This window comes from Platalea leucorodia, assembly GCF_965183815.1.
Source record: "Platalea leucorodia genome assembly, chromosome: 1".
Classification (NCBI taxonomy): Eukaryota; Metazoa; Chordata; class Aves; order Pelecaniformes; family Threskiornithidae; genus Platalea; species Platalea leucorodia.
Genome location: NC_138823.1, coordinates 6,192,813 through 6,219,129, shown reverse-complemented (window position 1 = coordinate 6,219,129; position 26,317 = coordinate 6,192,813). Strand labels below are relative to the sequence as shown.

At 41.0% G+C, this 26,317-nt stretch overlaps 1 protein-coding gene across 3 annotated transcripts in view; it reads right to left on the bottom strand.

Moving 5' to 3' along the window:
• COL22A1 (collagen type XXII alpha 1 chain) overlaps nt 1-26,317 on the bottom strand; it is a 225,103-nt gene that overhangs the window by 43,752 nt on the left and 155,034 nt on the right. For all 3 annotated transcript variants that reach the window (XR_014229069.1, XR_014229070.1, XM_082320514.1), the window contains exons 25-40: nt 22,634-22,687; nt 22,215-22,268; nt 21,157-21,214; nt 19,645-19,694; nt 19,199-19,234; nt 15,859-15,921; nt 14,606-14,659; nt 13,468-13,509; nt 11,562-11,594; nt 8,374-8,427; nt 7,809-7,862; nt 6,607-6,660; nt 4,533-4,586; nt 2,890-2,943; nt 1,829-1,933; nt 1,262-1,306 (exon numbers count right to left, since the gene is read on the bottom strand). Coding sequence is in view for 1 of the 3 variants with exons in the window: in XM_082320514.1 (XP_082176640.1) it covers nt 1,262-1,306; nt 1,829-1,933; nt 2,890-2,943; nt 4,533-4,586; nt 6,607-6,660; nt 7,809-7,862; nt 8,374-8,427; nt 11,562-11,594; nt 13,468-13,509; nt 14,606-14,659; nt 15,859-15,921; nt 19,199-19,234; nt 19,645-19,694; nt 21,157-21,214; nt 22,215-22,268; nt 22,634-22,687 (864 nt within the window). In the remaining 2 variants the exon portion in view is untranslated. The remainder of the gene's footprint in view (nt 1-1,261; nt 1,307-1,828; nt 1,934-2,889; nt 2,944-4,532; nt 4,587-6,606; nt 6,661-7,808; nt 7,863-8,373; nt 8,428-11,561; nt 11,595-13,467; nt 13,510-14,605; nt 14,660-15,858; nt 15,922-19,198; nt 19,235-19,644; nt 19,695-21,156; nt 21,215-22,214; nt 22,269-22,633; nt 22,688-26,317) is intronic.

Genomic DNA, 26,317 nt, shown 5'->3' with positions numbered 1-26,317 from the left:
AGAAATCAAATAAGATTTTTATGGATTGTATTGCAGTTGTGAGATTCGGTCTCACATTGGCAATAGACTTATAACAATGAATCTTATTTATGTTATTTACTATTACACTATTTCCAGCTATGTAGAAACACGATAGAAAAATTGTTACCCATGGATTCTGCCCACCCAAAATTCAGTCTGTAATATGTCCTAATTTTTTTCTTTTTCTCTTTCTTTCTTTCTTTCTTTCTTTCTTTCTTTCTTTCTTTCTTTCTTTCTTTCTTTCTTTCTTTCTTTCTTTTTCTTAAACTAATCTTATATTACAAAGAAAAAATACTGCAAGAACAGTGAGAGAAAATGTATTCTGATTAGTTCAAACACTCTGGCAGATCCCTTATCTGTTATTTTATTCAATAACATAATTTCAATACAAAGAATTCAATAGTATTTTCCCATGTACAATTAAGATTCTTACCATCTTGTGTTGATATTGAATAGAATACTTCATAAGATTTCTTTTAGTGTTTTTTTTTCTGACTTTTATATTAATTCTCAGTCTATTATTGTGTGTGTGTTCTGGACTGTCAAGGATATATACAACAGACTACAATGCATTTATACAGAATGCAGCAAAAAGAAAAGAAAACATTTCATAGCAGTTTGGTTATTTAAAAAATACGGGACCTAGATGGATTTAGTCTCATACTGCTATATTCCTACTTATATCATTTACAGAATCTGTTTCAACATCCTATTCTTCTTGCAATCCAGATCAGGACATGGCCATTTCAAAGAGAAGAATTTCTGACATATCTGATTGAAGATTCAAGCACAATCCAGATGCTCCCAGAAGCAAAGGTTTTTGCTGTTTTATTCCTTTCTCTATTTGCTGTGTACATATAAGGGAATAAACATTATTTGCAGCTGAAATTAGTGTCATTAACTTAATCAACTAGCTACTCTTTGCCTTAACTACAATATAGGAGGGCAAACCAAGACTATCTGGTCTATTTAGTCCTTAGTCCATGTTGAATTCACATAATGCTGGAAGAAATTTTAAACACGGAAAGTGAGCACAGCTAATTCATATCTTAATATTTACATCTACAGACATACTGGAATAATACAGAACCTCCTAAAAGGCTAGAAGTCCATTTTTGAGTGAAAGTTTCACAAACTCTGTATTTCAGTGAAAAACAGATCATGTTTTCACCATAACTTTTTCTCCAGTTCCAGTAATGGAAAGAAGTAGTCCACAATGAACAATAAAGACCATGCTCACCTTATGTCCAAAGGGTCCTGGCAAGCCTGGTGGGCCTCTTTGCCCCTAAAGTGACAGACCCAAAACCAGAAAACAGTCACCATGCAGCCAAACAGGAGCATGGACTTTGAGACAGTCAAGGCAGCAAGCATCCCCACCACCCCCCTCCTTGCCTCACACTGTCCTGGCAATATTTTACTGATAACATGTAAGCAAATTAAATAATCTGCTAATTGGCTAGAACTAAATGCTTTTAGAGAACTTCCATCAAGCTAAGCATTTTTGTGCTGGTCACAAGGACAACGGTTACTCCTTGTGGAGGTCTCCATTTTCAATGGCCACCATGGCACACTGAAGGGCATTTAATGTTCAGCAACACAGCTTCAGTTCTCTCTGCCTTTTTGGATGCAGCACTGTGATCTGCAGCATTTTGCACAACCACGCCTTTCTTGTCTTCAGTAGACAGCCTGTGAGCACTTGTGACCATGCAGCCTAACCCTACCAAAAATCTACTGTTCTCCTGCAGAAGTCATGCTCGTCTATCTCACACTGAAATACTCAAGTGCAGAGCTTGCCAGCAGTACTTACCTGTTCTCCATCTTTACCCTTACCAGGCAAACCCGGCTCTCCAGCAGGCCCTGGCTCACCAGCTGGCCCAGGTAAACCCACTTTTCCTTCTTTTCCAGGATCACCCTGTAGAAGACAATCCAGCAAAACTCTTAGTAGCATATTAAAGACCATGCCTGTCTCAGGTCTTTCATTGGGACTGAAAGATTTGCATTTTTTCTAGCCTTCTCATCTGAATTTCGCTTGGTATCATAGGAAATCCTCTTTTACAGGAAGCCTTTCCCTTCAGTAATCTGAAGGTAATTGTAATTTTCCTTAAGGGAAGTAAAAAGAGACTTCAAAATGTTTTGGGAACCAGCTATATGAGAACACCCTTGGTCCACACATGACCCTGAGGTAGATCTCTGGAAGATTATTGGACTGAAGGGGCTGGGATTCATCCCCTTTTAAACCCTGTATATATGCATACATGGGGCCATGTTTCTGATTAATCATTCCTACTCCAGCAAACAAAGATCAGGACTCCAGCATGCTGGGCACTGTGCAACGTATGAGAAAATTACAAACCCCTGACCTCAGAGAGCTCATTGCCTCGCTATGAGATGGGACATAACAGTTAGGCAAGGCAGGCAAAAGGTAAGCGAGGGTGCACTGGAAAGCTGAACTAATGGTGCAGTTACAACAGCTTATCAGGAAAGCAAAAATCTCAATTCAACCATGAAAGCCAGTTTTTATTCCAGCTTTAGATTTACAGCGGTGAACCGGAGATACTTAAAGCAACAAATGCCCACTGTTGTCAGGCAGTGAGGACAGTAGATCATCATTGCATAAATGTGTAGCACTGACTTCACTGTATCCAGTTGTACCTCAGTGGTTTTATCAGGTAAATTATAAAGCCGCAACACGGTGAAAACGTTATAGCATGTCTAATGGAGGAGGTCAGATAGCATGATCTAACGAGCCCATATGCCTTAACCGTCCACAAACCTATGAAATCATTTCCCAGTTCAGATTGCTTCTGTCTCAGGTTACTTAAAATGCCCAAGAAGAAAAGAAACAAATCCATGAAAGAACAAACTCACCTTTTCCCCCTTTGGTCCCTCCTTTCCTGGTAGTCCAGGATCTCCAGGCACACCCTGGAGAGAAAAGAACTTTAAGGCTTAAAACTTTCTTTTTAGGTATTATTTGAACCTAAAGCAAATGGATAGACCTGTGGGTTCAGTACAATCTATCTCAAGGATTAGTATCAGTTCTACATTTCCCACTACAGACAACCTGTAATCCAGAGAACACCACAGAAAAGCTGTGTACCAAGTGCTTAAAGGAGTGATTTTTTTTTCAATATAAAAAAGAGCTGAACAGCAAAAGCAGAAATTGAGCTAATCCCAGATTTGTGCATTCTCTTTCTGTGAATAACTACTTTTTTTCATTCTGCGAAATCCTCAGCAGTTCCCGATCCATTACCAACAAACACCCAATCATCACCTCTGTATCAGAAAAGCCATGTTTCACAATATTAATTTTTTATGGCTACTGCTCTCCAAAGCTATGCATTGGAAAACATAATTATGTTCAGTTTACCCTCTATTTCAGTTTTCAATCCTTTTCATGTCTTGGCAGATCTCAAAGGATTCATTGTCAAAGTATAGATGATTTAGAGCTCCAGATTAAATACTGTAACTTCCTAACTCACCAAAACATGAGTTAGCGTTATGGAGCGGTACTCCATTTTAAGATGTGAAATGATGTCTTGGCACCAGTAAGATTGAATTGACCTTCTCACAGGATGGATGTGATAATTATTTTCCTTTTTGCACCAGTAAAAATTATTTCTGACTATATTAGCGTTTATAGGTAATATATTGGTATTACTGGTATAGAAGCTTGCTTAAAGGAATATGAAATTGGAAAAGGTCTTCATTTTTTATATCACCTTTTAGTTTGGAATTAAATCACTACATTAATACAATTAAATTGAATGTATCTTAACAATTAGTAGAAAGGCAATTTAAGATTTCTTGGACTGCCCAGGTAATAAACTCTGCCTTAAAGAGCCCTCTGTGCTAAACCACTGTGCCTGAATACATTATAACATGGGGTCTAACTGTTGTTTTTCACTTACTCTGGTGTAAACCCAGAGAAATCCCAGGCACTAGAAAGAAAATTACTGGTGGAGCAGGGAGCAGAGTTAGTCCAAAGATTTTTTTGCAAGCATGAAAAGCTGTATCATGCACACCTTAATAATGGTGATGAACATCTAATGAAGTAAGGAAGACACCGTATTGATTTCAAGGCTCTGATTGTAGGATCAAATACTTACATGCTTTCATAATAAAAATGGGAGTTTACCATGCAATTTTTATATAAAGAAGTCATGTTTTCAAAAGGAAAGGACAAAAGAAAATGAGTCAAAGAAACAAAACCAGAGAGACAATAAACTTTGCAATTTTTCTGTTGAAGAGCTGGCAGCAAAAACTGCTTTTGACAATTTGGTGAGAACTGAAGCAGCTCCATGCCTCCCTCTTGCTACAAATGAATATAAGAATATGTTTCATGGATACAGCATTCCCAGGTGCCTCCAGATCTTCAATTCAACCATAAAAAAAGTGTAATGAAACACAGCCTTTTGAACATGATAGTAAACCCCATGGAAGGAAAAACTAAACATATTAAATAAAGAAATCAGGGCACATATGGGAAAACAAATACACTGGTGCATACATACCACATTTCCTGGCAAGCCTCTTGGACCTGGGGGCCCTGCTGGTCCAGTCACACCCTATTTTAAGAAAATGAAATGTGTGTGCATATATAATTCACAACTTGTACCACCACAGGAACAAGATGTTCCAAGTGAGATTGGAGTTCATGTCAGACAAGGTGTTGTACAAGCACAAAGCAAAAAATAGCATTTCTGTGAAACACTTTGTAGTGTAAAGAAGCATGAAACAATACAAAATAGATGAAGACTCTCTTTGGGAGCTTAAAATTACCCTCCACCAAAATAAATCTAGCTGAGATACAGGAAGAAAATTCTGGGCCTGAAACATCAAAAGAACAGAGGAAAGTATGTTGATTTATCATTAAAATAAAAATCTAGGTCAACAAAATATGCTTTGTTGACAATTCTACCTTTCTCGACTCCAGGGAACAAAACCTGAAAACATTTATTTGCACTAAATAGATGAACAGCTCAAACCATTCAGAGTGTTATAGTTCTGAATTGCAGGTCTGTCTTTTCTGTCTGCTAGTGAAAGCTTTTTAGACTGGGAAAGCCCATGTGTGTCCACAAAAATGCATGGGGGGCATGAGAGGACATATATTTGGGGATTTAAGTCCCCATAGAGATGTACGTTTGGGGTTACCAGGCTATATTTATTTTCCTCTATACCTGACCATATCAGGTTGAAGTTGCTACCTCTGTAGTTGCTTGTCACCCTGCACTGGCCAAGGTTCACCTGTCATCACAGCTTTGGAAGGAAAAGGATTTCTGTTAGCATACCTAATCCATTTAGGGTTAAACCAGACAAGCTATCTAAAAACATCTGCATCAGCAGACTGAAATAATCTGTCTGACTTGGAGTAGAGTACAGAGAACTGCTTCTACTGGAAGGGCTGGACAGTAATATCTTGCAGAAGGACAATGCAAATAGTTGGAAGATGTTGAAAATCTTCCACAGCACAGCCCTTCACAACGTGAATGTCTATCTGTTGCTTTTGGCTTACTAAAAAAGAATTAAAGGTTTCCTCATTTCTGTGTTATTTACAGTCACTGGTCTACAAGCCAGTAGAAACATTTGGAGCAGTGGCAGTCTGTGAAAGGATGGCAAAAAAAAGGATGCCTGCATATGCCTGCATTTCCATATTATTAACATCCTCCAAGCCACCAGGTTACACAAAGAAATAAACCCAATGGACAGGTTTGGTGGAAGGGGGACTTTTTTGCCTTTTTTTTTTCTCCCCAAAAAGATTAAGGAGTCCTTCAACCAACTGTGGAATAGAGCTTGGGACAGGCAGTTCAGAGTTTAGGATCAAACCACTGCTAGAGACAACGTCTAAGCACAAAGCCAAGAAGGAAAACCATGAACACAAAGGTGGAAGAAGAAATTCCAGTGCTCTAGGATGCTTAATTTGGATTTCCTATTCCCTCCTTCTGCCAGACACAAACATCCTCTCTCTCAATCATTATTTCAAATAGTTCTTCAGTCTTCCTTCTCTGCTTGCAAAGAAAGTACGTGGCCTTTTATTCAGCCGCAAAGGGCTTACACACTCTCACAATAATAAAACAGGACTTGAATCCTTCGCTGTTCTTTAGCACAGTCAGACAATAGCAGCACTCCCTACAACACATGCCTCAAAAAGTGGCATGTGATGATTCCTCTGGTGATGAGCCTGTATTAAAGAAAGCAGAATTGACTAAGAAGCCTAAAACCAACCGTGATCAAAAACTAATTCAGGCTGCTGATGAGAAGTGAGCTCCCTGCACCAGCTGGCTGCCTGGGCTTGGCTGATATCGCAGTGCAGTAACAAGCTCTGCCGGCACCTCACCCAGAAAAGAGGGCATTTTGTTAGAGTGGGAGAGATTTGGCCAACAAAAGATGCACAATTTAGAGCTGGGCTGATTGGGGCATTGATCTGTCTGGTGCAGCTGTGCCTGTTTGTCCACAAGCAGCAACTCTTTCAGCTGCAGCTTAGGATGTGCCCTGCGCCCCAGCAGGCTGGCACTGCGAATCTGCAAGGCATTGACTTCAGGTGGGTTACTGTCAGGGAAAAATGCTGCAAGGGAAGCAGTTACTCACAGTCTCTCCAGGGGCTCCAGCTTCACCTCGGGCTCCTTTCTGCCCCTTTGTGCCCTGTGCAGAAAGAAGAGAGATACCAGCTGATTAGAGATGGGACGGGACTGCCTGCCAGACAAAAAGACTTCAAGAAGCCTGAACGTGCGCTAGGCAATGGTTTTCGTTAATCAGTTCACAGAGGAGTTTAACAGCTGAGGAAATGACTCCCAGTTCTCTGTGCAGTGAGAAAATGAAATATAAAAATAAAACCCTGAGACATAACAAGAATTCCTAATGACTGATCAGCTCAGAGGCTGTTTCTCAGCACAGGATGCTGAAACTTGCAGGCATTCATCTGGGTGAAATTCCTCCCTATCCTCAGGCCTGCCAGCTACTTCATTTCCAGCTCAACTCTGATGGTCTCCCTGCACAGAGGAAGTTTTGCCTGCAGTTTTCAAATACAAACAACAGCCATTTAGAAATGGTCAAAATAGATCACAGTCCAGAGGGTTTGTTCTAGTCCTACATACCATGTAGCCCTTTCTTAAGGATTTTGGCAGGACAGAGTCTACTCACTGAACAGTCCTCATTTAGCAGATGTTAGTTAAAAGTTGCATGGTATTACTGTTTTTTTCATAATGCTAAGATTGCTGTTAAATTGTTTAAGCTGTTGATGCCCAAGTAATAGCTGACTATATGGCTTGGGCACAGCACAGATGATGGCAGAGGGAACACCCTCTCATGTTGACATGAAAACATACCTAGAAGATCACTGGAAATAATATGCATGAGCCAAGAAATTTCCAGAAGATAATCGAGACTATAAAACCATTTAACATGAGCCATAGTGCATTCAGGGTCAAATGGGCTGGGTCTGAATCTGAATGCTCTGCAATGTTTTGCCAATGTACTGCAGTAACTTATCTGTGAGGCCTGTGGTTCAGTGGCATCAATACAAGATGCCCTCTTGAAGGATCCTGAAGTTGGAAGGAGTCTCTCAGACAATACTGATCATGCTACAGAGATGCCAAGTTTCTGCTTTGATTTTCCTCATGTTGTCCTGATGTCCATGTAAACGCCTCTATAGAAGTCCCTGAACTTACAATGATGAGGAAGGAGAAATGGGCTGTTGGTGTGTAGGGGAAGAATTATTTACTGTGATGTAGACCTTGAAGGCACCCTCTCTGGTCATGTCAAAGATTTTCTTCAAGGCTGGGCCCTCTTACCTGTACTCCTGGAGGTCCTGGAACACCTTGTTCACCTGGGACCCCAGGTAATCCCTGCAAAAACAGAGGAAGAGGTGAAGGAGCTGAAGGAAACTGCTCCTTTCTTCTCCTGAGCAGAAGGAGATGTTTCTCCTTTCTCCCACTGTGAGAAGAAAGGGTGTTTTTTACAGAGGCTGTGACTGCACAGGACTCTCTCTCCTGGGGGCTCCATCAAGAACAAATGCAGTAGCCAAATGCACAATTTAGCTGGGCCACATCACTTCAAAAGCTCTTAATAAATCCTGTACAACCTTCCTGTCAGCCAAGCTCTGTCTAGCAGACCCCATAGTCCTCTTTTCAGCCGCTAAGGAACAGAGCTCTAAATTAGGTGCTTAAATTCATGTAGTCATGTAGCTTCCTCTATAGTCAGTACAAAGCCAAGCACCACTGTGGCCATGCCTGATGAGAGAAGTATCCCAACTATGGAAGGACCATGTCCCCACTTCTCCCTCCAAAACAGGCAGTTCTTATGTCCTCTGCCTGCTAAAGTTCAAAACCAACTGAAGAAACACTTGGCTGTTCTTACAGGTTCTCCGCTCGTTCCTTGATCTCCTTTCTCCCCTTTTGGTCCAGGTTCACCCTGATATAAAACAATAAGACAAAGAGAGATATAAAAGATATTTTCATGGCTGTATATCACACTAGTCTTGTTTTGTAAGAGGGCTCTTTCAATCATATATCAATTTCTAAGATAGAGTAGCTTCCTCAAAGGATTTTAAGGTCAATGAATGATAACTATGATATCACACACTAAGATTTGGAGATCTTTGTCTAGAATTCTTGGACTGTTATGATAATAATTGCAAAAATGTGCAATTTAAAAAGAGAACAGTTTTCTCTCATAGAGAATAGCAGTTAAAGAATTTACTGTTCCAAAATTTGATCACTTCAGCTCCAATGTATTAAAAGGCCAGATGATATAACCAAGAGCAGAAGTGCCAGTGCTGCTGCACCGCCTCTCTGTAGGACCAGAGACCTAATGTCATCCTACAGTTGGGGAAATTATCCCACATACAGACAGTTCCCTATTCTGCCTATAAGAGAGGGGTTTTCAGGGTCTCATCTTGAGCACCTCCAGAGACGTGCATTACGCACCTTTTCTTGATCTCTGGTTCTGTTAACATCTCCATACATCCATGCAACTTCCCCTCCCTCCTGCAATGTCAGTACATTATTTCATGCACCACCATCATTGACTAATAGGATTAATTTATTCCTTTTCTTCCTCCTTACAGTAAATTGAAGATGCTTTCAGACAAAAGTTAATCAGCTTTATTCTGAGCTCTAGAACAATAATCAATAAGTCCATATTTCTGCTTTTTATAAATTGAAAAGGAACAGCATGTGATTATGGAACTAGATGGAATAAACCAGGCACTACACGAATACTCACATTTGTATATTTATATGAACATATGTATTCAGGCAACAGCAATCGTTACTTATTCATTATTTATCATACAAGATGTTTCAATTATGCAATCAAGGAAGAGTAAGAACATCAGTGATTTAAGCTACACACACACGAGGAATAGTGATCAGTCAAAATGCAGAGCCCAAGACAAATCATCTTGAATTTTATTCGCATCAGCTATTTGCCAATCATTTCTGCAACACCTGGGAATTCAAAGTCCATTTGCAAATGATTCTTTAACAGACAAAATAAATGTAACGGCATAAATATTACTTATGTCTGTATTTATTATGCATTATGAATAAATAATATCATCTGTGATAAATAATAGCAGGAATTTTACAAGTAGCAGCCCGTTAGATCAACTTTTAATCAGGCAGTCCCTTATGCCACCTAGTGGCCTTCAGAAAGATAACGGGACCACCTGAAGTAGTTCAAGCAAAAGGTCCTATGCAACAAACTTGTATGGTTGTGCCTGGAAGTTGTTTTGCATAACGACATTTCAAGCTCTGAAACCCTTTTGAGAGAGCAGAGCAAGAAAGCACAGACATACAGCAATAAATTTGTAGGCAGGGATGGTGTTACTAAGTGGCAGCATTTCTTAACCCAACCTGCCAGCAAATCTGTTTGCGAGCCCTTCCAAATTTGCCAAACCCATGGCTGTCTGCCGAGACTGTTAAAACCGTCTGCACGTTGTGGAGACCTCTGCCCCCAGAAGCAGGACTTAATCCACTGCCACTCACTTCTTCCCACAGCTCAATGAACAGAAATGATGTGGTGACAGCTAACAGCTGCTACCAACCTGAGCCAGATCAGTGCTTACAGCCTCCTCAACCTGCTCTCGGCAGTGTCCTTCTGTAGTCTCAATTAACGCATTAGTCATTTCTGTGCCATTTAAAGGAGAGCAAACGCAGTGGGGGCTCAGCTGTGCCCAGCTGCAGTGGGAGATAAAAGGCAAAGTGAGGAGCCATCTCCTGTTTTACTGCTTTTGCCTCTTTTCAGCCATCATACCTGACCACCACTGTGGTTTTCACACACCACATCTCCAAGAAATATCTAATGATTTTAACTAACTGGCCTAAATAAACATGAAAAAGTTCCCTACACCCCAAGAAACGGATCCCCCCTCTACTGCCCCGCTGCATCAGCAACATTCTGCAGAGCTCACAGCACAGGCTGCACCCAAAGTACAAAATGGAGCTGCGGTGGTGGGTAAATGGGAGCTCAGACTCACTTGGTCAGAGCTTTTCTATTTCTGATGATTACTAAGGTGTGTTTTAAATGAAATTGATGTTAACTAATAATAAGTAAATAGAGTAATGGTGCTGCTGCCTTCTATCCAAGCTGTGTTTCCTGTCTCCGCCTGTGTAAGTTGCTCCCTGATACTATACACCACATAGTTAATAGAAAGCAATGGCAGGTATTGTGTTTTGGAGAGTGCGTGACAACTTTCAGCACCCTGCTTGTCCTGCAGCCTCTATAACATAACCCATGATACTCTCCTAAGGCCTATCACCACCTTCTGACACCTTAGTTTGTAGGGCTGTAAATCAAAGGTAACTATTCTTACCTCTCCTTCTCCTCCCAAAGCTTGCAACTCTATGCGCAGACCTGTGCTACAGTAAGTACCGTCACATTCATCTTGCACATGGAGAAATCCCAGCGACCTGACCTGCTGACACACTTCAAGCTTTTTATTCTTACTGTCTTGCAGCTCATTTACAAGAGTAATGCTCTCAAAGCAAAAGAGAGAACTCCTTCTGTGATTGTAGCACTACAAAGACCACATACGATGTCATCTTTCTGCAAATTTCTTAGTATATATATTAGCAAACTATGAGTCAAGGAGAAAAGTGAACCAAAGAAATCTTGTCTCTCTTTCCAGTACTACCTCACATTCCTATTTCCTTCCTCAGCCTCTGAAGAACCTAGCACGTGCATTCTCTTTTCTAATCGCACTCTTACAGCCTACTTCTGCCATTAATACATGCCGTAAAGCCTCCAGATCCTTAACAAGCTGATTCACATACCAATGGTGTGATCCTATATAATGGCAGATATTTCCCACTATGTGCTGCAAGCACTCTGCATTTAAGAATGGGTTGGATGCTGCTGTTACCAGGATAGCCGTGGGCTTCTCATCATGGCTGGTTATAATGGTGAAGTTACCCAGAACCAGGCTCAAGCTGAGCTCTCTTCTGAAAGCATTTAAGTAGCATGGAAAATACTAAGGTGCTGTGTGTCTATTGGATACAAGAGGTAATAAGCCAGAAGCCATGTTTATTAGAGATGTTACTTACAGGAATCCTAGGGTGTGGGGTGAAGAAGGCTGTCTGGAAGAGAAACCGGAGTGTTAAAAGAAACATTGACTATTTTCCTTGAAATGCAATAACTTATGTATTCTCCTTGTCATTACAGATTACACATTCTATATATCCACCAGTAAGTTTATAAATGAGCAACTCATTGTAACATCTGGCTGTTTGGAAAAAAGCCCACAAATATCAGACAATTCCTGGAGTATTTGAAATATGACCATAAACTCAAAAATATCCTGTATGTCCCACTTCTATGAAAAACCAAACAATCTTTAACCTTGTTAGCAAGTTTACTGTTAGCAATCTCCAGCTCACTTTTCCACTTGGAGTCATCTTCAGTATTATTACATTTCCTAACTCCATAGCTGAGCTTGGTGTGTTCTCTCTCTGCTTTGTACCATGTACAAGACACATACATCTCAACATGGCTGTCTTAAGGATTACATAGTCATCCTAGGACTAGCCACAAAAAAAGGATCGAGTTTTGTAGAGAGAGGCAGTATCTTTTATCAAAACTGATAAAATTAGGAAGAAAAATTTAATCCTTGATGAAATGAGGATATGTCGAAATCATCACCTACTTTTACAGCTGAAATAGAAATCATTTCTCCCTACGAACACAGGAAGCTTGCGCAGTTGGGCATATCTTCTCTATATCTAGCCATGTTGTACTCTGTAAGCTTCCTTCTCTGCCTTGACCAAGACAGATTTATCCTTGGTGTTGTGACTGGATCATTCTTGTGTGATACACATTGAGCCTTCCTACATGATACTATGAAGCATCCTTTGGCACAGACTAAAGAGGCCCAACTAATGGCAGGGAATAAATTGTAATACCTCCTCCATTGCTGCATGAAGGTCTGTAGGCACTTGATTTTCGCCAACAGAGTTTGATTCAAATTCTCTCTATAATGGGACTGTGGCAGCTGTAACCCGGTGAACAAAGCTGAAAAGTGGGTTTCTGCAGTTTTTTGGAGGATCTGTGACTGGGATCAGCCCTCCTGTGGCAATGATAGGTCTGTTCCTAGTGCTGACTCCAAGCTGCTTACTCAGATGTTGCTGGAGGGAACTGTGAAGTTTATGTATTACATTCAGTGGATCCTGGTTTAACTGCCTGTAATGAACTTCACTGTAATTATGTTCATGCTCCCAAAAGTAATTTTGCAGGCTCATTTTTAAAACAATAAATTTATGTTTTCTTGATCTTTTTTTTGTTTATTTTTATTAGCGGGAAGAGTACGTGCAATCAGGTTCGTGTGTTGGATCCAGTGTTGAACCCAGAATGAACCGTGGGATGAGAGGACCTTTCTGGGCTTACAGCACAGCATGGCACTGTATGTGATGAAGGCTCTGGGAGGCTGCAGTGTTGCTGAAGCTGAATGCTCCACCCCATAAGTTCATGTCAATGAGAAGTGGAACCTTCTGCTCTTCCTGGAAAAAGGTGAATTGTTCCCCAAGAAGACAAGCTGTTGTTCACTGGTATCTGTTCAGAGCCAGTTTTATCCTAGGGACTCCATTGGAAAAATCTAGCTCAACCTGGAAAATCTGTATGAACACACTCCCTGTTCTCAGCCATGACCTTCTTCAGACAGCTCCCACAGCTGCTAAACAAATCACAAGTTCAATTTAAGTGCCACCACAACGCAAGGACATAAAAAAATGCTGTTTGCAAAGAGGCAGAGGAGGGCACAACCTCCCCCCAAAATAAAAAGACCAAATAAACCTTGATATTGCTTCTCTGAAGTAAAGGGAGATAATCTCAGAGTAAATGGGTCCTAAAGTTTCTGCAGAGAAGTAGGGATCTTGAAAAGCTTTGTTTCTGAGGAATTTGTGTGGAGGAAGTGTGATGATGCCTTAAATATCATTACAGCAGAGAACACAATCTTACTGTTCCAGGTAAGCCTGGTGGTCCAGGGGAACCTGTGTCACCCTAGAGAGAGAAGAAAAATATAACTAAGGATATAAAAAGATATAAAAGGATATAAAAAGATGTTGATTTTTTTTAATAAAAAAAATAAAACTCAACATTATCAGCTAGAAGATGCAACGTTACCAGATGAGATGTAACTCAATGACAACCTGTCAGCTCAGTGACACTGAAAATCCCACATCGCTTCTCTGATGGGTGGAATTTACTCCATTGCTCTGGCCAGAATTTCTGCTGTCCTGGCTTTGTTGCATACAGGATCCTCACTTTCTTGTCTTTATCACTTTATGACTTTATCATTGATCTGACTTCACAGGTTAGTGAATTTCTAATGTTACCCCATCCAGTGTGAGAGCAATACGGAGTTTAATTTGCATTTTAAGTTAAAGTTGACCAAAATTCTTGATTGAAAAACATGTTTTAGCTTAACTTCTTTTGTGGATGGAAAAAAAATCCTGTTTTTCATCAGAAATATAAGTTTCTAAATGCAGTTCTTGCCCTCCACAGTGAAAATCGCTGGTAAACTGAGGGCTGATGTATCCTAGGAAGAAGAAAAAAGTAGTGCCTGCTTCCTGCCACCATAATGAGGGCAAAGTTTTCGCTATACAACCATAGGCATCTGCAAGGTCAGTGCTTCATCTTCACCTTCATGTTCACAGTGTTTGAATGTAAATTTTGGTGGACATCACCTTTGTCTAGTTCTCTCATTTTCACTAAAATTAATAGTATTGTGATTGCAGAAGCCCAGACCATTCCTTAAATTATTGTTCTAGCACATCACAGGCAGGCACAGAAAAATTCTTTAGAATTTAATTCCAGGCTCATTTCTATCAGACAATTTTATAACAAAGAAATGTTTCCCTGAATTAAAGAAACGGTCCTTAAGATTTCATCAGCTGCTTACTATTTCTTGCATTACTCAATAAATGGTTGTCATTGTCCCACACACGGCTTTCTCTGCTGCTTCTCGGTAAGGCTCAGCTAACAGACTTCTAAAGTTTCTAATCTTTCTCAGATATTCTCCTCTATCACTTGTCTCTGGGCCCTTGCCTCTTTTCCTCTCTTGTCTAAGGAGGAGCATGCTCATTTCATAACTCACCTTTTCTCCTCTTTCACCTTTCAGTCCTGAGAGACCATCTTTTCCTTTTTCTCCCTGAAAGCAGGGAAAAGAAAGCAGGAAATATGCATGTTGATTTGATTGTATTAGTCCCACTAGAATATTTTATACTTTCAGTTGATCTTACCTATCCTCCAAGATGTAGTGCAAGCAATTAAAACATAACATTTTGGAGATGGCTTCATAAGATCCACACTGTTTTCAAGAGCCAATGAATAGCAATTAAGTTCATGGAAAGGAAAGCACTGATCCTAAATCAACTTTCATGTAGAAGATCCTACTGCCTGATGCAGTTATAAAAAAAGATTTTTTTCTAGTTGGTCAAGAGAGGCATCAGAACAGGAGTTAAGACCCAAAGCAGACATTCATACTACCAGTTTTGTTTATGTTAAAGATTTCTGAATCATCCATTCACTTGTGCTTACCTCTCTATTTTGCCCAGGTAACCTGGTCATCTGAATGGGAGATGCTTAACAAGGATGATATGAATACTCCTGAATGTGCATACACAAAATATATTTATCCTGCGTTCAAATAGGAGCTATCTGACCTACATTTCTATGATTTTATATATAGAGAGAATATATTCTACATCCTATGCTCTACAATACATATAGTATAGCAAACTGAACAGTAAGACCTCAGCTGACTTTAGATCCTTCTTGCTCACATTCAAGCATGTAGTCAGTTATCAGGAGTACAGGCCTCATTTACATGGCTAAATTTACTGTCGGCCCCTGATTCAACTGTTTTCCAGTATGTAAATGCCTCTGGAGGTCTGGAGCTAGCCAGGAGAAGCAGTAGACACCAGGACTTGGATGGAAGTTAGGCCACCAGAAAATGATCTAACCATCTGGAGCCTTCTCCAGGGCTCAGTGTCAAGACAGAATTCTGATTTTTCTGTTGTTACTAATTTTTTTAAATGTTCTTAAATCAGGCAGGTATTTCTGAAAGAAAGGCCTAAAGACCACTGTACTTCTTCTACTGCCTCACGAGTCATAACCTTCTGCATTTAGGACAGAAACTGTTCATTAGCACCTCTGCTGCAATTAGGAACAGTCACTAGGCAGTAAAGTACCTTTTTGGAAGGGGTACTTGGTGACCTTGCTTGATGCCAATCAGCTGCTCACCACAGCAATCACACCAAGAGAGAACATCATCTAGGGACACTCAAGGTAAGTCCTTCTGGCACCAAGTGGTCCAAAAAAATCAAGCTGTGGCTCAAAGTCACTCACCCGGTCTCCTTTTTCTCCTCTCAGGCCAGGTAAACCCTGAGGACCAGGAAGACCTGCTTCACCCTGAAAGTAAGAGAAAGAAATGTGTGAAGTCTAGGAAGAGGCATCAAGCATGGCTTCTATTAATAAACCCCGTTACTCTCAAATATAATTAAGAATGAAAAGGCAGAATGGCGGGCCAACCTCTTCTCTCACTCATGTCAGTTAAAAATGCATCAAGTCTGCTCCTCAGGGCAGGCTAATCTAGCCAAAGTGCCCTTAGGCTGGGGAGGATGAACCTTGATTTAGCTATCTATCTTTTTGCATGTCTGATACTAGACTGTGAATTTTTCAGAACTCATAATGACTGCAGATGTTTTCTTCCTGATACCTAGTGACACCATGATCTATGCTGTAGGCCAGAACCTGCCCCAGTTTTTTCATGAGATTGATTATAGATGTAGCTTGCTGATAGAGAATGGGATTAGTTTGATTATCAAATAATTTCTTATTCTTGGAGAATCATTACTTAAAACAGCAGCTCAGACCTCTCTTTTTTAGCTGTTACACTGTTAACTGACACTATGGAATTTAGGACATGTTTTCTTCATGCTGCTCTGTAGCAGGACCAAGCAAGCAAATAAAAGCAGCTTAAAAAATTAAATCTTTTCTTTTCATTTTTAATGATCTGGTGTAGTCTGGAAAAGCAAAAACTGAACTGTATTAATGTGAATAGTATGGATGTTGCCTGACGAACAGATCTAGAATTTTCTGGATGCACTATTGCACATTTGGATTTCTTTCTGTTTGAACCTTACCTTTGAGTTTCTGCTTTATAATACGTGCTATTGGAGTAATTATGATCTCTGCATCATGTGATTTGTTCTAAATATACCAAGTGTTCTCAAATTTAGCTCCAGGTTGACCCAGTTTGTCATCTAAAAATAACCATGCGGTTTCCTATTTATAATTATTTTGCTGTCTGCATTTGTAGTGCAATATCACAAAGGATCTCAGTCATGGACAGGACCCAAATGCACTAAGTGCTGTACAAATACTGAATGAAGAAAAGGTGATCCCCACTTTGAAGATATTATCTCTGAAGTATGGGAAGAGTCAAAACATTATCATGATACAGGTGCAAGGAGTCTGCAGAAGAAATCAGGTGAGGAACAAGAGGCTGTGGTGACTGAGTATGACTGGGAACATCGGGGTGGTGTCTGGAGAATTCTGAAGACAGTGACATTTGGTGACAGAGGGAGTGGTGCTTTATGAGAACCACTGCAGGATCCTGGGTGATGGTGAGATCCCAGAGATCATGAGAACACACAGAGGGCTTAACATTAAAGAAGAAAAAAGGAGAATTTGGAGGAAAAATAAAAACATGTGGTGTAACTTTGACGTCTGGAAAGGTACTGAAGCAAAATGTCAGTGAGTTTGTATGAGCTCAAGGGCAGAAAGATAATACAAAACAGCCAATGTGGATTTGTTAAAAACCGATCATATCAAACCCATCCAGTTCCCTCCCTTGACATGATAACTAAGCAGACAAGAAGGAAGCATTTGTGTGATGTATCTTGACATTAGGAAGACATCTGACTCAGGCCAACATGACGTTCTCATTAGCAAACTACAGAAATGCAGTGTAGAAGAAGGGTCTCTGGAGGATGGTGTACAACTGATTGAAGAAACTACATTCACATACCTATTATTAGCTGTTTCCTGTCAAATTCAGAGGACATATGAAGTGAAGTCCTCTAAGGGTCTGCACTATTCAATATTTTAATTTATGACTGAGATGACAGAAAAGAGAACATTTATGAAATGTGTGGAGAACACCACGCTGTGGAGAGAGAGGCAAGTGTTTTGGAAGGTGGTATTAGAATTCACAACAGCCCTATGTGGGGATACGATCCAGACCGAGTGGCAGTGCTTGGGTCAGGGGTCTGACCCTTTGTTGCATTGGGCCCAAGCTTGTCCAGCAACTGCAAGCCTGGCAGTGAAATGACACCGCTGGGCAGTGACCACATGAACCATTGAGGAAGGGTATAGAAACCGAGGAAGGGTATAGAAACCGAGGAAGGGTATAGAAAGTGCTCCCTGAGAGCCCGATGCAAGCAATCCTGAGGAATGGCTGGCCTGCGTCGTGGTGATCTTCCTTTACTTGGAACACCAGGCGAGGATACTTTCCTGGGAATTCAGTGATACCTATTAGGTAGATTATAAGGAATTTTGGAATAGAAGTAGAATGGTGGTGTAATTGTTATCCACTCAATAAGTGCTTTATCCCAATAAACCTCACTTTATAGCTCGCACTTGGAACCTTATTCCTTCAAAGGGTAGATAGCGGCAGGGAGTCTGACCGTGACACCCTGACAAATAGGAAAAACGGTCAGCAATTCCTAAGATTTAATGGTCATGGAGAGACTGCCATAGATCATGGAAAGCTGCTATACGAGACTCCTCATGGACAGCTTCTTTCCTTATTCCCTCTAAGTCCAGTTTGCGGTGCATGTTCTGCTTCATTGCACAAGACAACATGGGAGCAGAGGTCATGACCATTCTCCTATTTCATCTTTAAAGAAGTGGAAGATTGGACTGAGACTGGTAGGAGTAAGAGAAGACTGAGGCTCTGAGACTCTTCCATTGCTAGTGTATACTCTGTACCCCAAAATCCTAAAATGTATGCCAAAGATACAAGACTCCATCTTATACAGATTTTTCTTTCTACAGATTTTCATACTACAGTTGAAAAGTTGGCTTGCGGATGACAATGTTAACATGTATGGTTAGTGGTCCTGACTGGGCTCTAGACATCTGTGTGCTTTAGGAAATCGCAGGACATTTCCCTGGTTCTTCACTGAGTTCAGCGGTTGTCTGCTGAAACCCAAATCCCAATACAAAAAGACTAAGATAACTGTGTAACTTCTAACAGTCATCTGGGGTTATTTCCTAGCAAGCATTTACAACTTAGAAATGACAGCATCACCCCTTGCATCACATAGTTACAAATAAGTTCCTCACCTTCTAGAACCAGCACCTTGGATTAACATGAGGTGTGAAGGAAAACAAGCACTTTTAAGTCACTCTGCCTTCCTTTTGTTCCCTATCCACCAGGAACAAGATTATTGAATTTTCCAGGATACAATGAAAAGTTGGATTTAGCATATTTTTGTTCTGGAATTTTTGCATTACTCTGTCCAGCCATGAGTCTCATCCACTCACCTGTTGCATCTTCAATCACAGATGCAAATGACATGCATAGATCTCGTTATTGGCAAATGGCTTTGTTATTGCATGTGGTCACTTTATAACGTTCTGACAGGTATACGTTGCTGCTAAGACTATTTTTCCTGCTCACCTGCTCACCAGGTTGGCCACGGCTCCCTGGTTCACCCTGGAAAAACAAAAGTGAAACTTTAACATTGCAAGAACCTGACCCTTTTCTAAGAACACTTTCTCATTAGTGAAGTGTGTCCCCTGTTGTCCTGGCCCATGTTGTTCTACCTGCTTCCCATAAGACACTGAAATTGCCTTCTTGATGGCTTGGGAACCCAGACCACAGGGAGCTAACGCAAGTGCCAGGTCAGATCCCCCTACACATGTAGAGTTGAGAGAGGAGCATCAAACAAGGTTTGGTATTTTGGAACATCATGAACTCTGAAAGGCAATGAGCCGCATCTGCTCATCCTCTTATGCCTCCAACTTTAGAGGAATCTTACTCTCCTGACTTCAGTATAAGACTTTCCAAAATCACACCCTGATTGACTCAGTGGCTACAGCAAGCTATGAAATAGAATTCCTTACCTTAGGGCCAGCTTTTCCAGGAAAGCCTTCCTCACCCTTTTCCCCTTGTTCTCCCTGCAGGGAACACAAGAAGTTAATATATAAACTCCTCTGGTAGTGCAGCATGTTTGCAGGCAGCAGTGACGGATATTTTGACTCATCCTCAGTATCAGCCTGAGGATGCAAATGGAGCCATGTGAGAATATGTTTCCTGGAATGTTTTTCCATTCTAGTGCTGTTTGCAATCACATCTCCAGCACCAATCACCCTACTAGAATATTTCTGGAATAACGCAAAGTCAACCACTGTTACAATAAAGCTGTCCATAGTGAATTACCTGAAAAACAAAACCTCCATTCAGTTTCTTGAAATGATACGTGGTTAGAAAGTCTACATTATTTCTGTTAAGAAAAATAAATAATTGTGGGATTGGGACCTTGGCCACTGGGCCTCTTAGGTAAATACTTTGAAACCGATCTTTCAATGAAGGTCGTGTCAGCATGGAGAGCAGAGACTGCAGTGGATTAAGAGCTGAGACATGCTACATAGCTGGGAAGTGCAGCAGGTACTACACAGGGCTGTGGATGAAATCCAAAGTTTATTTAGCCTCAGAAATTTGTTATAGGCTCCAAATTACTTACCTTTATTCATCAATAAATGGGAGCTGCAGATTCTGTTAGACCTGGGCTCAAGCACTCAGTGCACTCAGTTAAGAGAGGCAAGTATAAATGTCGTGTGTTATTGGAACAAGAAGGGGTCATAGTGCCCAAGTATCAGAGGCAAGAAGACTGCTGCCAATGCAATCCAAGGCAGTAGATGGTTAAGAGCTGTTGTTCTTATTCCAATATAGTGTCATCATCCCCAAAGCCTAGCTTGGCCTTCGTAGCCAAAATACAACACATTTCTTTGACGCGTATTTACATAGTGATGGCAAGTCAACCAGAGTGTCTCCTACCTCTGAATCTCCTGTCTCCCTTCTCCTGCTGCAGAGACAGCAGAGGAAACAACTCTTCCCAATCTGTCATTTATAGAAGCTTTCAAATGGTGCATAAGAAGTAGGAAATAATGAAGAACCGTCTTCCTGCCACACAGACCTACAGAAGCCTTAGGGGGATGGCATCTCTTCTTTCCAGCCCTTCAGGGAGGAAAGAAAGGAACACCTTCGGAGCCTGCCATACTTCTTTGTTCTTCTTCTTTGTGCCTTGGACACATGCCTTGATTTTCCAGTGTCACTGGCTTTCCTGAGTGACAGTAGAAGCTTCTGTGTTTGCCAAATAGGATGTAGCATTGAAGACTGGAAGAGGATGTCTCATCCCTGCTGTATTTACAACCAGGTCCATCTTCATAACGATTCAGTACAGTGCAATCACACCAGCTGACTCGGCCTTGGAGCTTCACCAGTGGCTCAGTGATGTGGGATTGGTGAGGTGCTGTTTGGCTCTGGAGCTGTGCCCTCCTTCCCACTTACGCTTGCTAGCTCACCCAGGTAAGCTGCCCAGGTAAGTAGCTTAATACCAGTGCACATGGTGTCACTTGCCTTTTGACCTGGAAGCCCAGGAAGCCCATTGAATCCATCTTTGCCAGGCAACCCCTAAACAAGAGAAAATCATAAGCTATAAGCACCTGTTCTTTAAATTGTTAACATAAAGCTCAGCATAAGCACGCTCAGTTTGTCCCTCTTGCCACTGACCTAAATTTAAGAAAAGAAGAAATACCTCATGCATTTTGTTCTGACTTTTTCCATACTGTGACTCAAAATATGCAAAAGTTCTCACAATGCCCATACCTGCTCTGCCCTTTTTCCAGTATCCCAGTTTTGGTGAATGACCACTGGATGTCAGTGTTGTTACAGAAAAACAAAGGTATAGCGATTATGGGCACTGCGGATTCTTAAAGAACTTTAAAAATTACATTTTTACTTATCATTCTCTATAGGTCTCTATTATCTGTAGCTGTATTAAAGACTGTTTCTCCTTTTAAATATTGGTAATTTTTAATACAATACATAGACTCCTAAAATTAAATTATATAACATATAGTGACTGAATTGTTCAGCAAGATAAGGATTAAAATTGTCTCCTGTAATGCACTTAAAATGGTGAGAAAAAGTTTTGTCCCCTTTCCAAGAGTCATTCAGTCCTCAAGGATTGCAGGCCGTAGGCCCCAAGGATTGCAGGCCATAGGTGACACTTCTTAATACTTCATAATTCACCTTTTTTGACTTAACAGTCAACAGAAATTGCTATGCTCTGCTAAATCTGAGATTTTCATTTTAGTTCTTTGGCCTAATTCAGGAAACTCCAGGTTTGGAAGAACAATATCTTGCCAAATGCAAAATAACTTTTGAAAGGTATCATGGAAAGAAAACATCATGGTCCCAGTGTGTAGGAACAGTGGAGCTGCGACTGGTAAAATTCTTGTTCACAAAAGGTATCAGAGGCTAACATCTGCATTAAAGACAACAGCGTTGGAGCCCACATTAAAGCCTTGGGTGAAGATAAGCTGCAGGAAAGGAGGCAATGAGCTGAGAATTAAAGTATCTGAAGTAATGGAGAGCATGGAGGCAAGGGAAACAGTTCCTCAACACTTACTGCTGGTCCCGGTGGTCCAGTTTTACCAGAAACTCCAATCTCTCCTGGCAGTCCCTGAAAAATGAAATCAGAAGGAAAAATAAATATCAGTATTTCTGTTCTTTGCAGCAACCTTACTGGAGGTTGCTGCTTTCAATTTAAATGCAATTTTCTCTTCCATGGCAGTCAAGTCTCTGCTGTGGGGAGTCCTGTAGACATTGACTTATCCCCAGGTAGCACCGACTTGGTTCCAATGCTCGGCGCAGAGAAGCTGTCCTCTAGGACCAGCTGTGGCTTTTCAGTGACAAAATAGAAGAGAAAACACACATTGCCAGAGGCCCAGACTCAGTTCCCACTGAAACCTGTGACCTAAAATTCTCCGCAGCTGTTTTTTCTTCTCCTTGATATAAACCAAAAAAACCCAAAATGTGTTTTCTTACTGGTGCTCCAGGTGGTCCAGGGGGTCCAGCAATGCCTGGGGGCCCTGGAGGTCCCTGTAAGAGAGGAAGCAAAACCAGTTATCAAACCCTCTGCTAGTGGCTGAAAGCCTCAGGTCCTTCCCTGTGCAGTGGGGGCCCTATTTGAAATGGGCAAAAGCACTGAGCTTTATTTCATTAACTTCTGCCAAAAAAATGCAAGATGTCAGACAGAGCTCCAAGGGAACCATGCTCATGAGCAGAACAGGGTCTCCTACTTAAGCCACTAATTACTATTGCTACAAGGTGAGCTCCATTCTCCACGCCAGTACAAGAGACGGAGGAGTTGAAGGCCATCAATGGTAATGTACAACACAAAGCTTGTCCAGTGGGATCCCTTGTAGCATCCAGCCTAATTTAATCTTGATTAATGATGTTTCAAAGTGAACAATTTACCTCTGCAAAAAGATCTCTGAAGTAACTAATTAAAGGAACAGGCCTGTGGTTTGGGCTTTTTTTGGGAGGAACAGCAGGGGTGGGAGTAAAAATACCAATCCAAGGGTATGGAGAAACAATATAGTGGATCAGGTGTTTTAAAACAAATGCACTACCATTTTATTGCTCTACATTAACCTTGTCGATAGTAAAACGTCCTCACAAACTCATACTTCAATGCACACATTCAGTTGGAAATGTCCTAACAGTCTGTCTTACTCATCTCCCTGCAATAGCTGTTTCTCTTAGGGAAAATATTCTCTCAACAGCTATCCGATTTTCAGAGGGATTTATTTTTGTATATTGAGCAAATAGTTAAATTTGGCTTCCTAGCTGAGAAATTTATTTCCGTACTCAACGGATCTTAACAGGTTGCTGGGGATGCAGAGGTGTTTGTTACTTCCAGTTTCCACTGCAGACAAGATAGGATTTCTCCTGTGCTCAGAATGAAGCATGTGTTTGTGTATTTTTTGGATCAGGACCTAAGCAAACATGAGAAATGGATATATGGCTGAGTTGAAATTTTACCCTGGCTGTCTCTTTCTGTCTAACACGATGATTTGTCAGTTTTCAGCATAGGGGGAGTTCTGGTGTGTTTGTATTTAAAAAAAAAACCAAACAATAAACAACACCCCCTGCCCCTGCCGAAACCCTACATAAAGAATTGAAACTGAGCAACTGATACGAGATAGAAAATGGCCAGTCAGTCTTTTCCCTGCTAGACCTGTGTCACCATTCAATATCGCAAAGCATAGCTTTTGTTATTAAGGTATTACAAGTCTATATTAGCTTTTCACATTAAAGGAAAAATGTACCTGAAGAGAAGAAAACGGTGTAAAAAAGTGGGTACAAGGAGTTATTTGTGGCATGGTTTGATAGAGAAGGTAGCAGACAAGCAGTCTTTTTAGAATACACTTGTAAAATTCAGCCAGAAGAGAAGACAGCCTCTCACCAATAGATGGGGCAAAGCAACCAAAAAAGGGACCTGCAGATGCGCTTGGCTCCCATGATCTGCTTTCATTGCAACTCAGAACAGACATGGAGTCATCTTACCAACAACATTAGCATTTGTAGAGTGTCTCAAATGTGAGCACAACTAAAAAAAACCCAGAAAAATGTGCCTTGTGATGCACTGATGCTGCTGACATAATTCCTAGAGAGCCCTGCATCGGATTCTGCGGATGTTGGTTCAGCTGCTATTGCAGAAGGGTCCTGCAGTTAAGGAGCTCTAATCCCATCAGGAGACACCTGGTCGACACCATCCATCATTTAAAGAAGTCTTTGCCATTCTAAGTAGAGAACCAACAGTCCAAATTAGCCCAGTACAAGAGAAAATACCGCACTCCAGACACAACTGCATGGAGTGACCTCAGACGCTAGAGGCCTGGAAGTTCTGCTTGGCCTTACTCCACCTCTACAAGGATGGTATTGCTGAGAGGCCCTGCAGAAGATATGGGCTCCAAGAAGAGGCTTCCATGAAGAGTGGGTGCAGTACTGGGAAAGAAGGCAAAGGTACCTTTAGAAAAACAACAGCAAACTGATTCCGTGGCAGAGTGGACTATGCGTAAGTGCAGGAAAGAAAGTGCAAAATCTACCTTTGCAGACTTTCCTTGCCAATTTCATTGGTTCCTCTCTAACAGACTAATTTTGCTCTCTCTCTCTCTGCCAATAACTGAACCACATCCCACCATCAAACACTTATTCTTCATGGCCCTACAACAGGGAGTTTCTATGAAGAGGTGAAAAACCCCAGCCAGGACCCAGCCTCAGCCCAAGCATCCCCAAGTATGATGCCAAGTTACCCCACACATTACAGACAGGACCTAAAAGCAAAGTCTCACTCAAGAATCTGTCAGCATAATCCCTGAAACATGAGGTGCTACATGCTCCTCATCCCAACAATTCCTCCTAGTAGCTCTTGATATTCTCACTATCCAAGACAATTTCTAATTATTCTCTTAAACCTTCTATATTCTGGACCACAATAACCTTATGCAACCATAAGTCTTGAAATGGAAGCACACTGATCCTTACCCTAAATTGCCACTAATAATTCCGTTTCATTGCTCTCCATGAGAGCAATCATCGAGGTCGTCATGCCCAAGACTGGTTTACTCAGGTAGCTTCACCACATGTTGCACTGACAAATGTTACACCCACTAATGGAAAGCTCTTCTGATAACAGCTTCTCTGAGATGAATGGAGAAAGAATGGCTTTACGTAATGACCTCCAGTATCCCTGGGAGATACACAGGATGCTGACAGCCAGCTCCAGCTGACTGCGTACACCAGTACGTCTGCTGTCCTACTGGATTTCTTGCTTTCTGCAGCCTGGGCTACAGTAAGTGACTGGGACACAGAGAAATACAATGGCAAGATCACATGAAAGTTGCACCAATACATCATACATGTCCTTTATAGAGCTCTCCCTTTTGCTACTGTCCAGAGCAAATCAGTTTCACTTGTATATAAATTTCTGTTATTGCAGCCCTTTTCCTGACTTCTGAGTATACCTGAGAGCAAGAACTATTCTTTCCAAGTATTTAAAAAGGACCAAACTGACAGCGTTTATTTGTGATTTAAAAAAAAAACCATAAAACAGCAGCAGCAGAACAGCCTGTAATGCTTAACACCAAAATCTGATGCCATCTGTTTTCTTTACTTCCCTTTTTTAAGTGAATCCAGATTGAAGTACCTGATTTAAATGATCACGTTTTTCATAGATCATTTGATTAGTTATACAGATGAGAGTCCCTGTCCCAAATCCAGTCCCCACTGTTGTCCCTTTAAAACTCTGATCTAGAAGCAAATCATCATGGAGTGGTTTTTTTTTTCTGTCTGGTAAAGACTCTGATGTATGTTTCTTGGACACTGAAGCAGAAACTGATACATGAAAACTTTATTCTAAAACAAGACTACACAAAATCAGTTTGGAAAACAAATGCAAAACATGGATCTTTTATCAAAATGTTTAAACCAAAGTATTTTCAAACTGTTGTTTTGAAACAAAAGGATTTCAGATGTTCATTAAAATCCAAATAGCGTGTACAAGTGCATATGTGTCATGGGGTGGGACATCTTTCAAAACTTTGCAGGGGGGTGGACTTTTTCAGGCTTGTGTTTCGTCCAGCTCCATTCCTCAGACTCCGTAATGCAGGGGCAGTTCTCAGGAAAGAAATGTGACACTCTCCATATTGGAGGAACAGCTGTGCC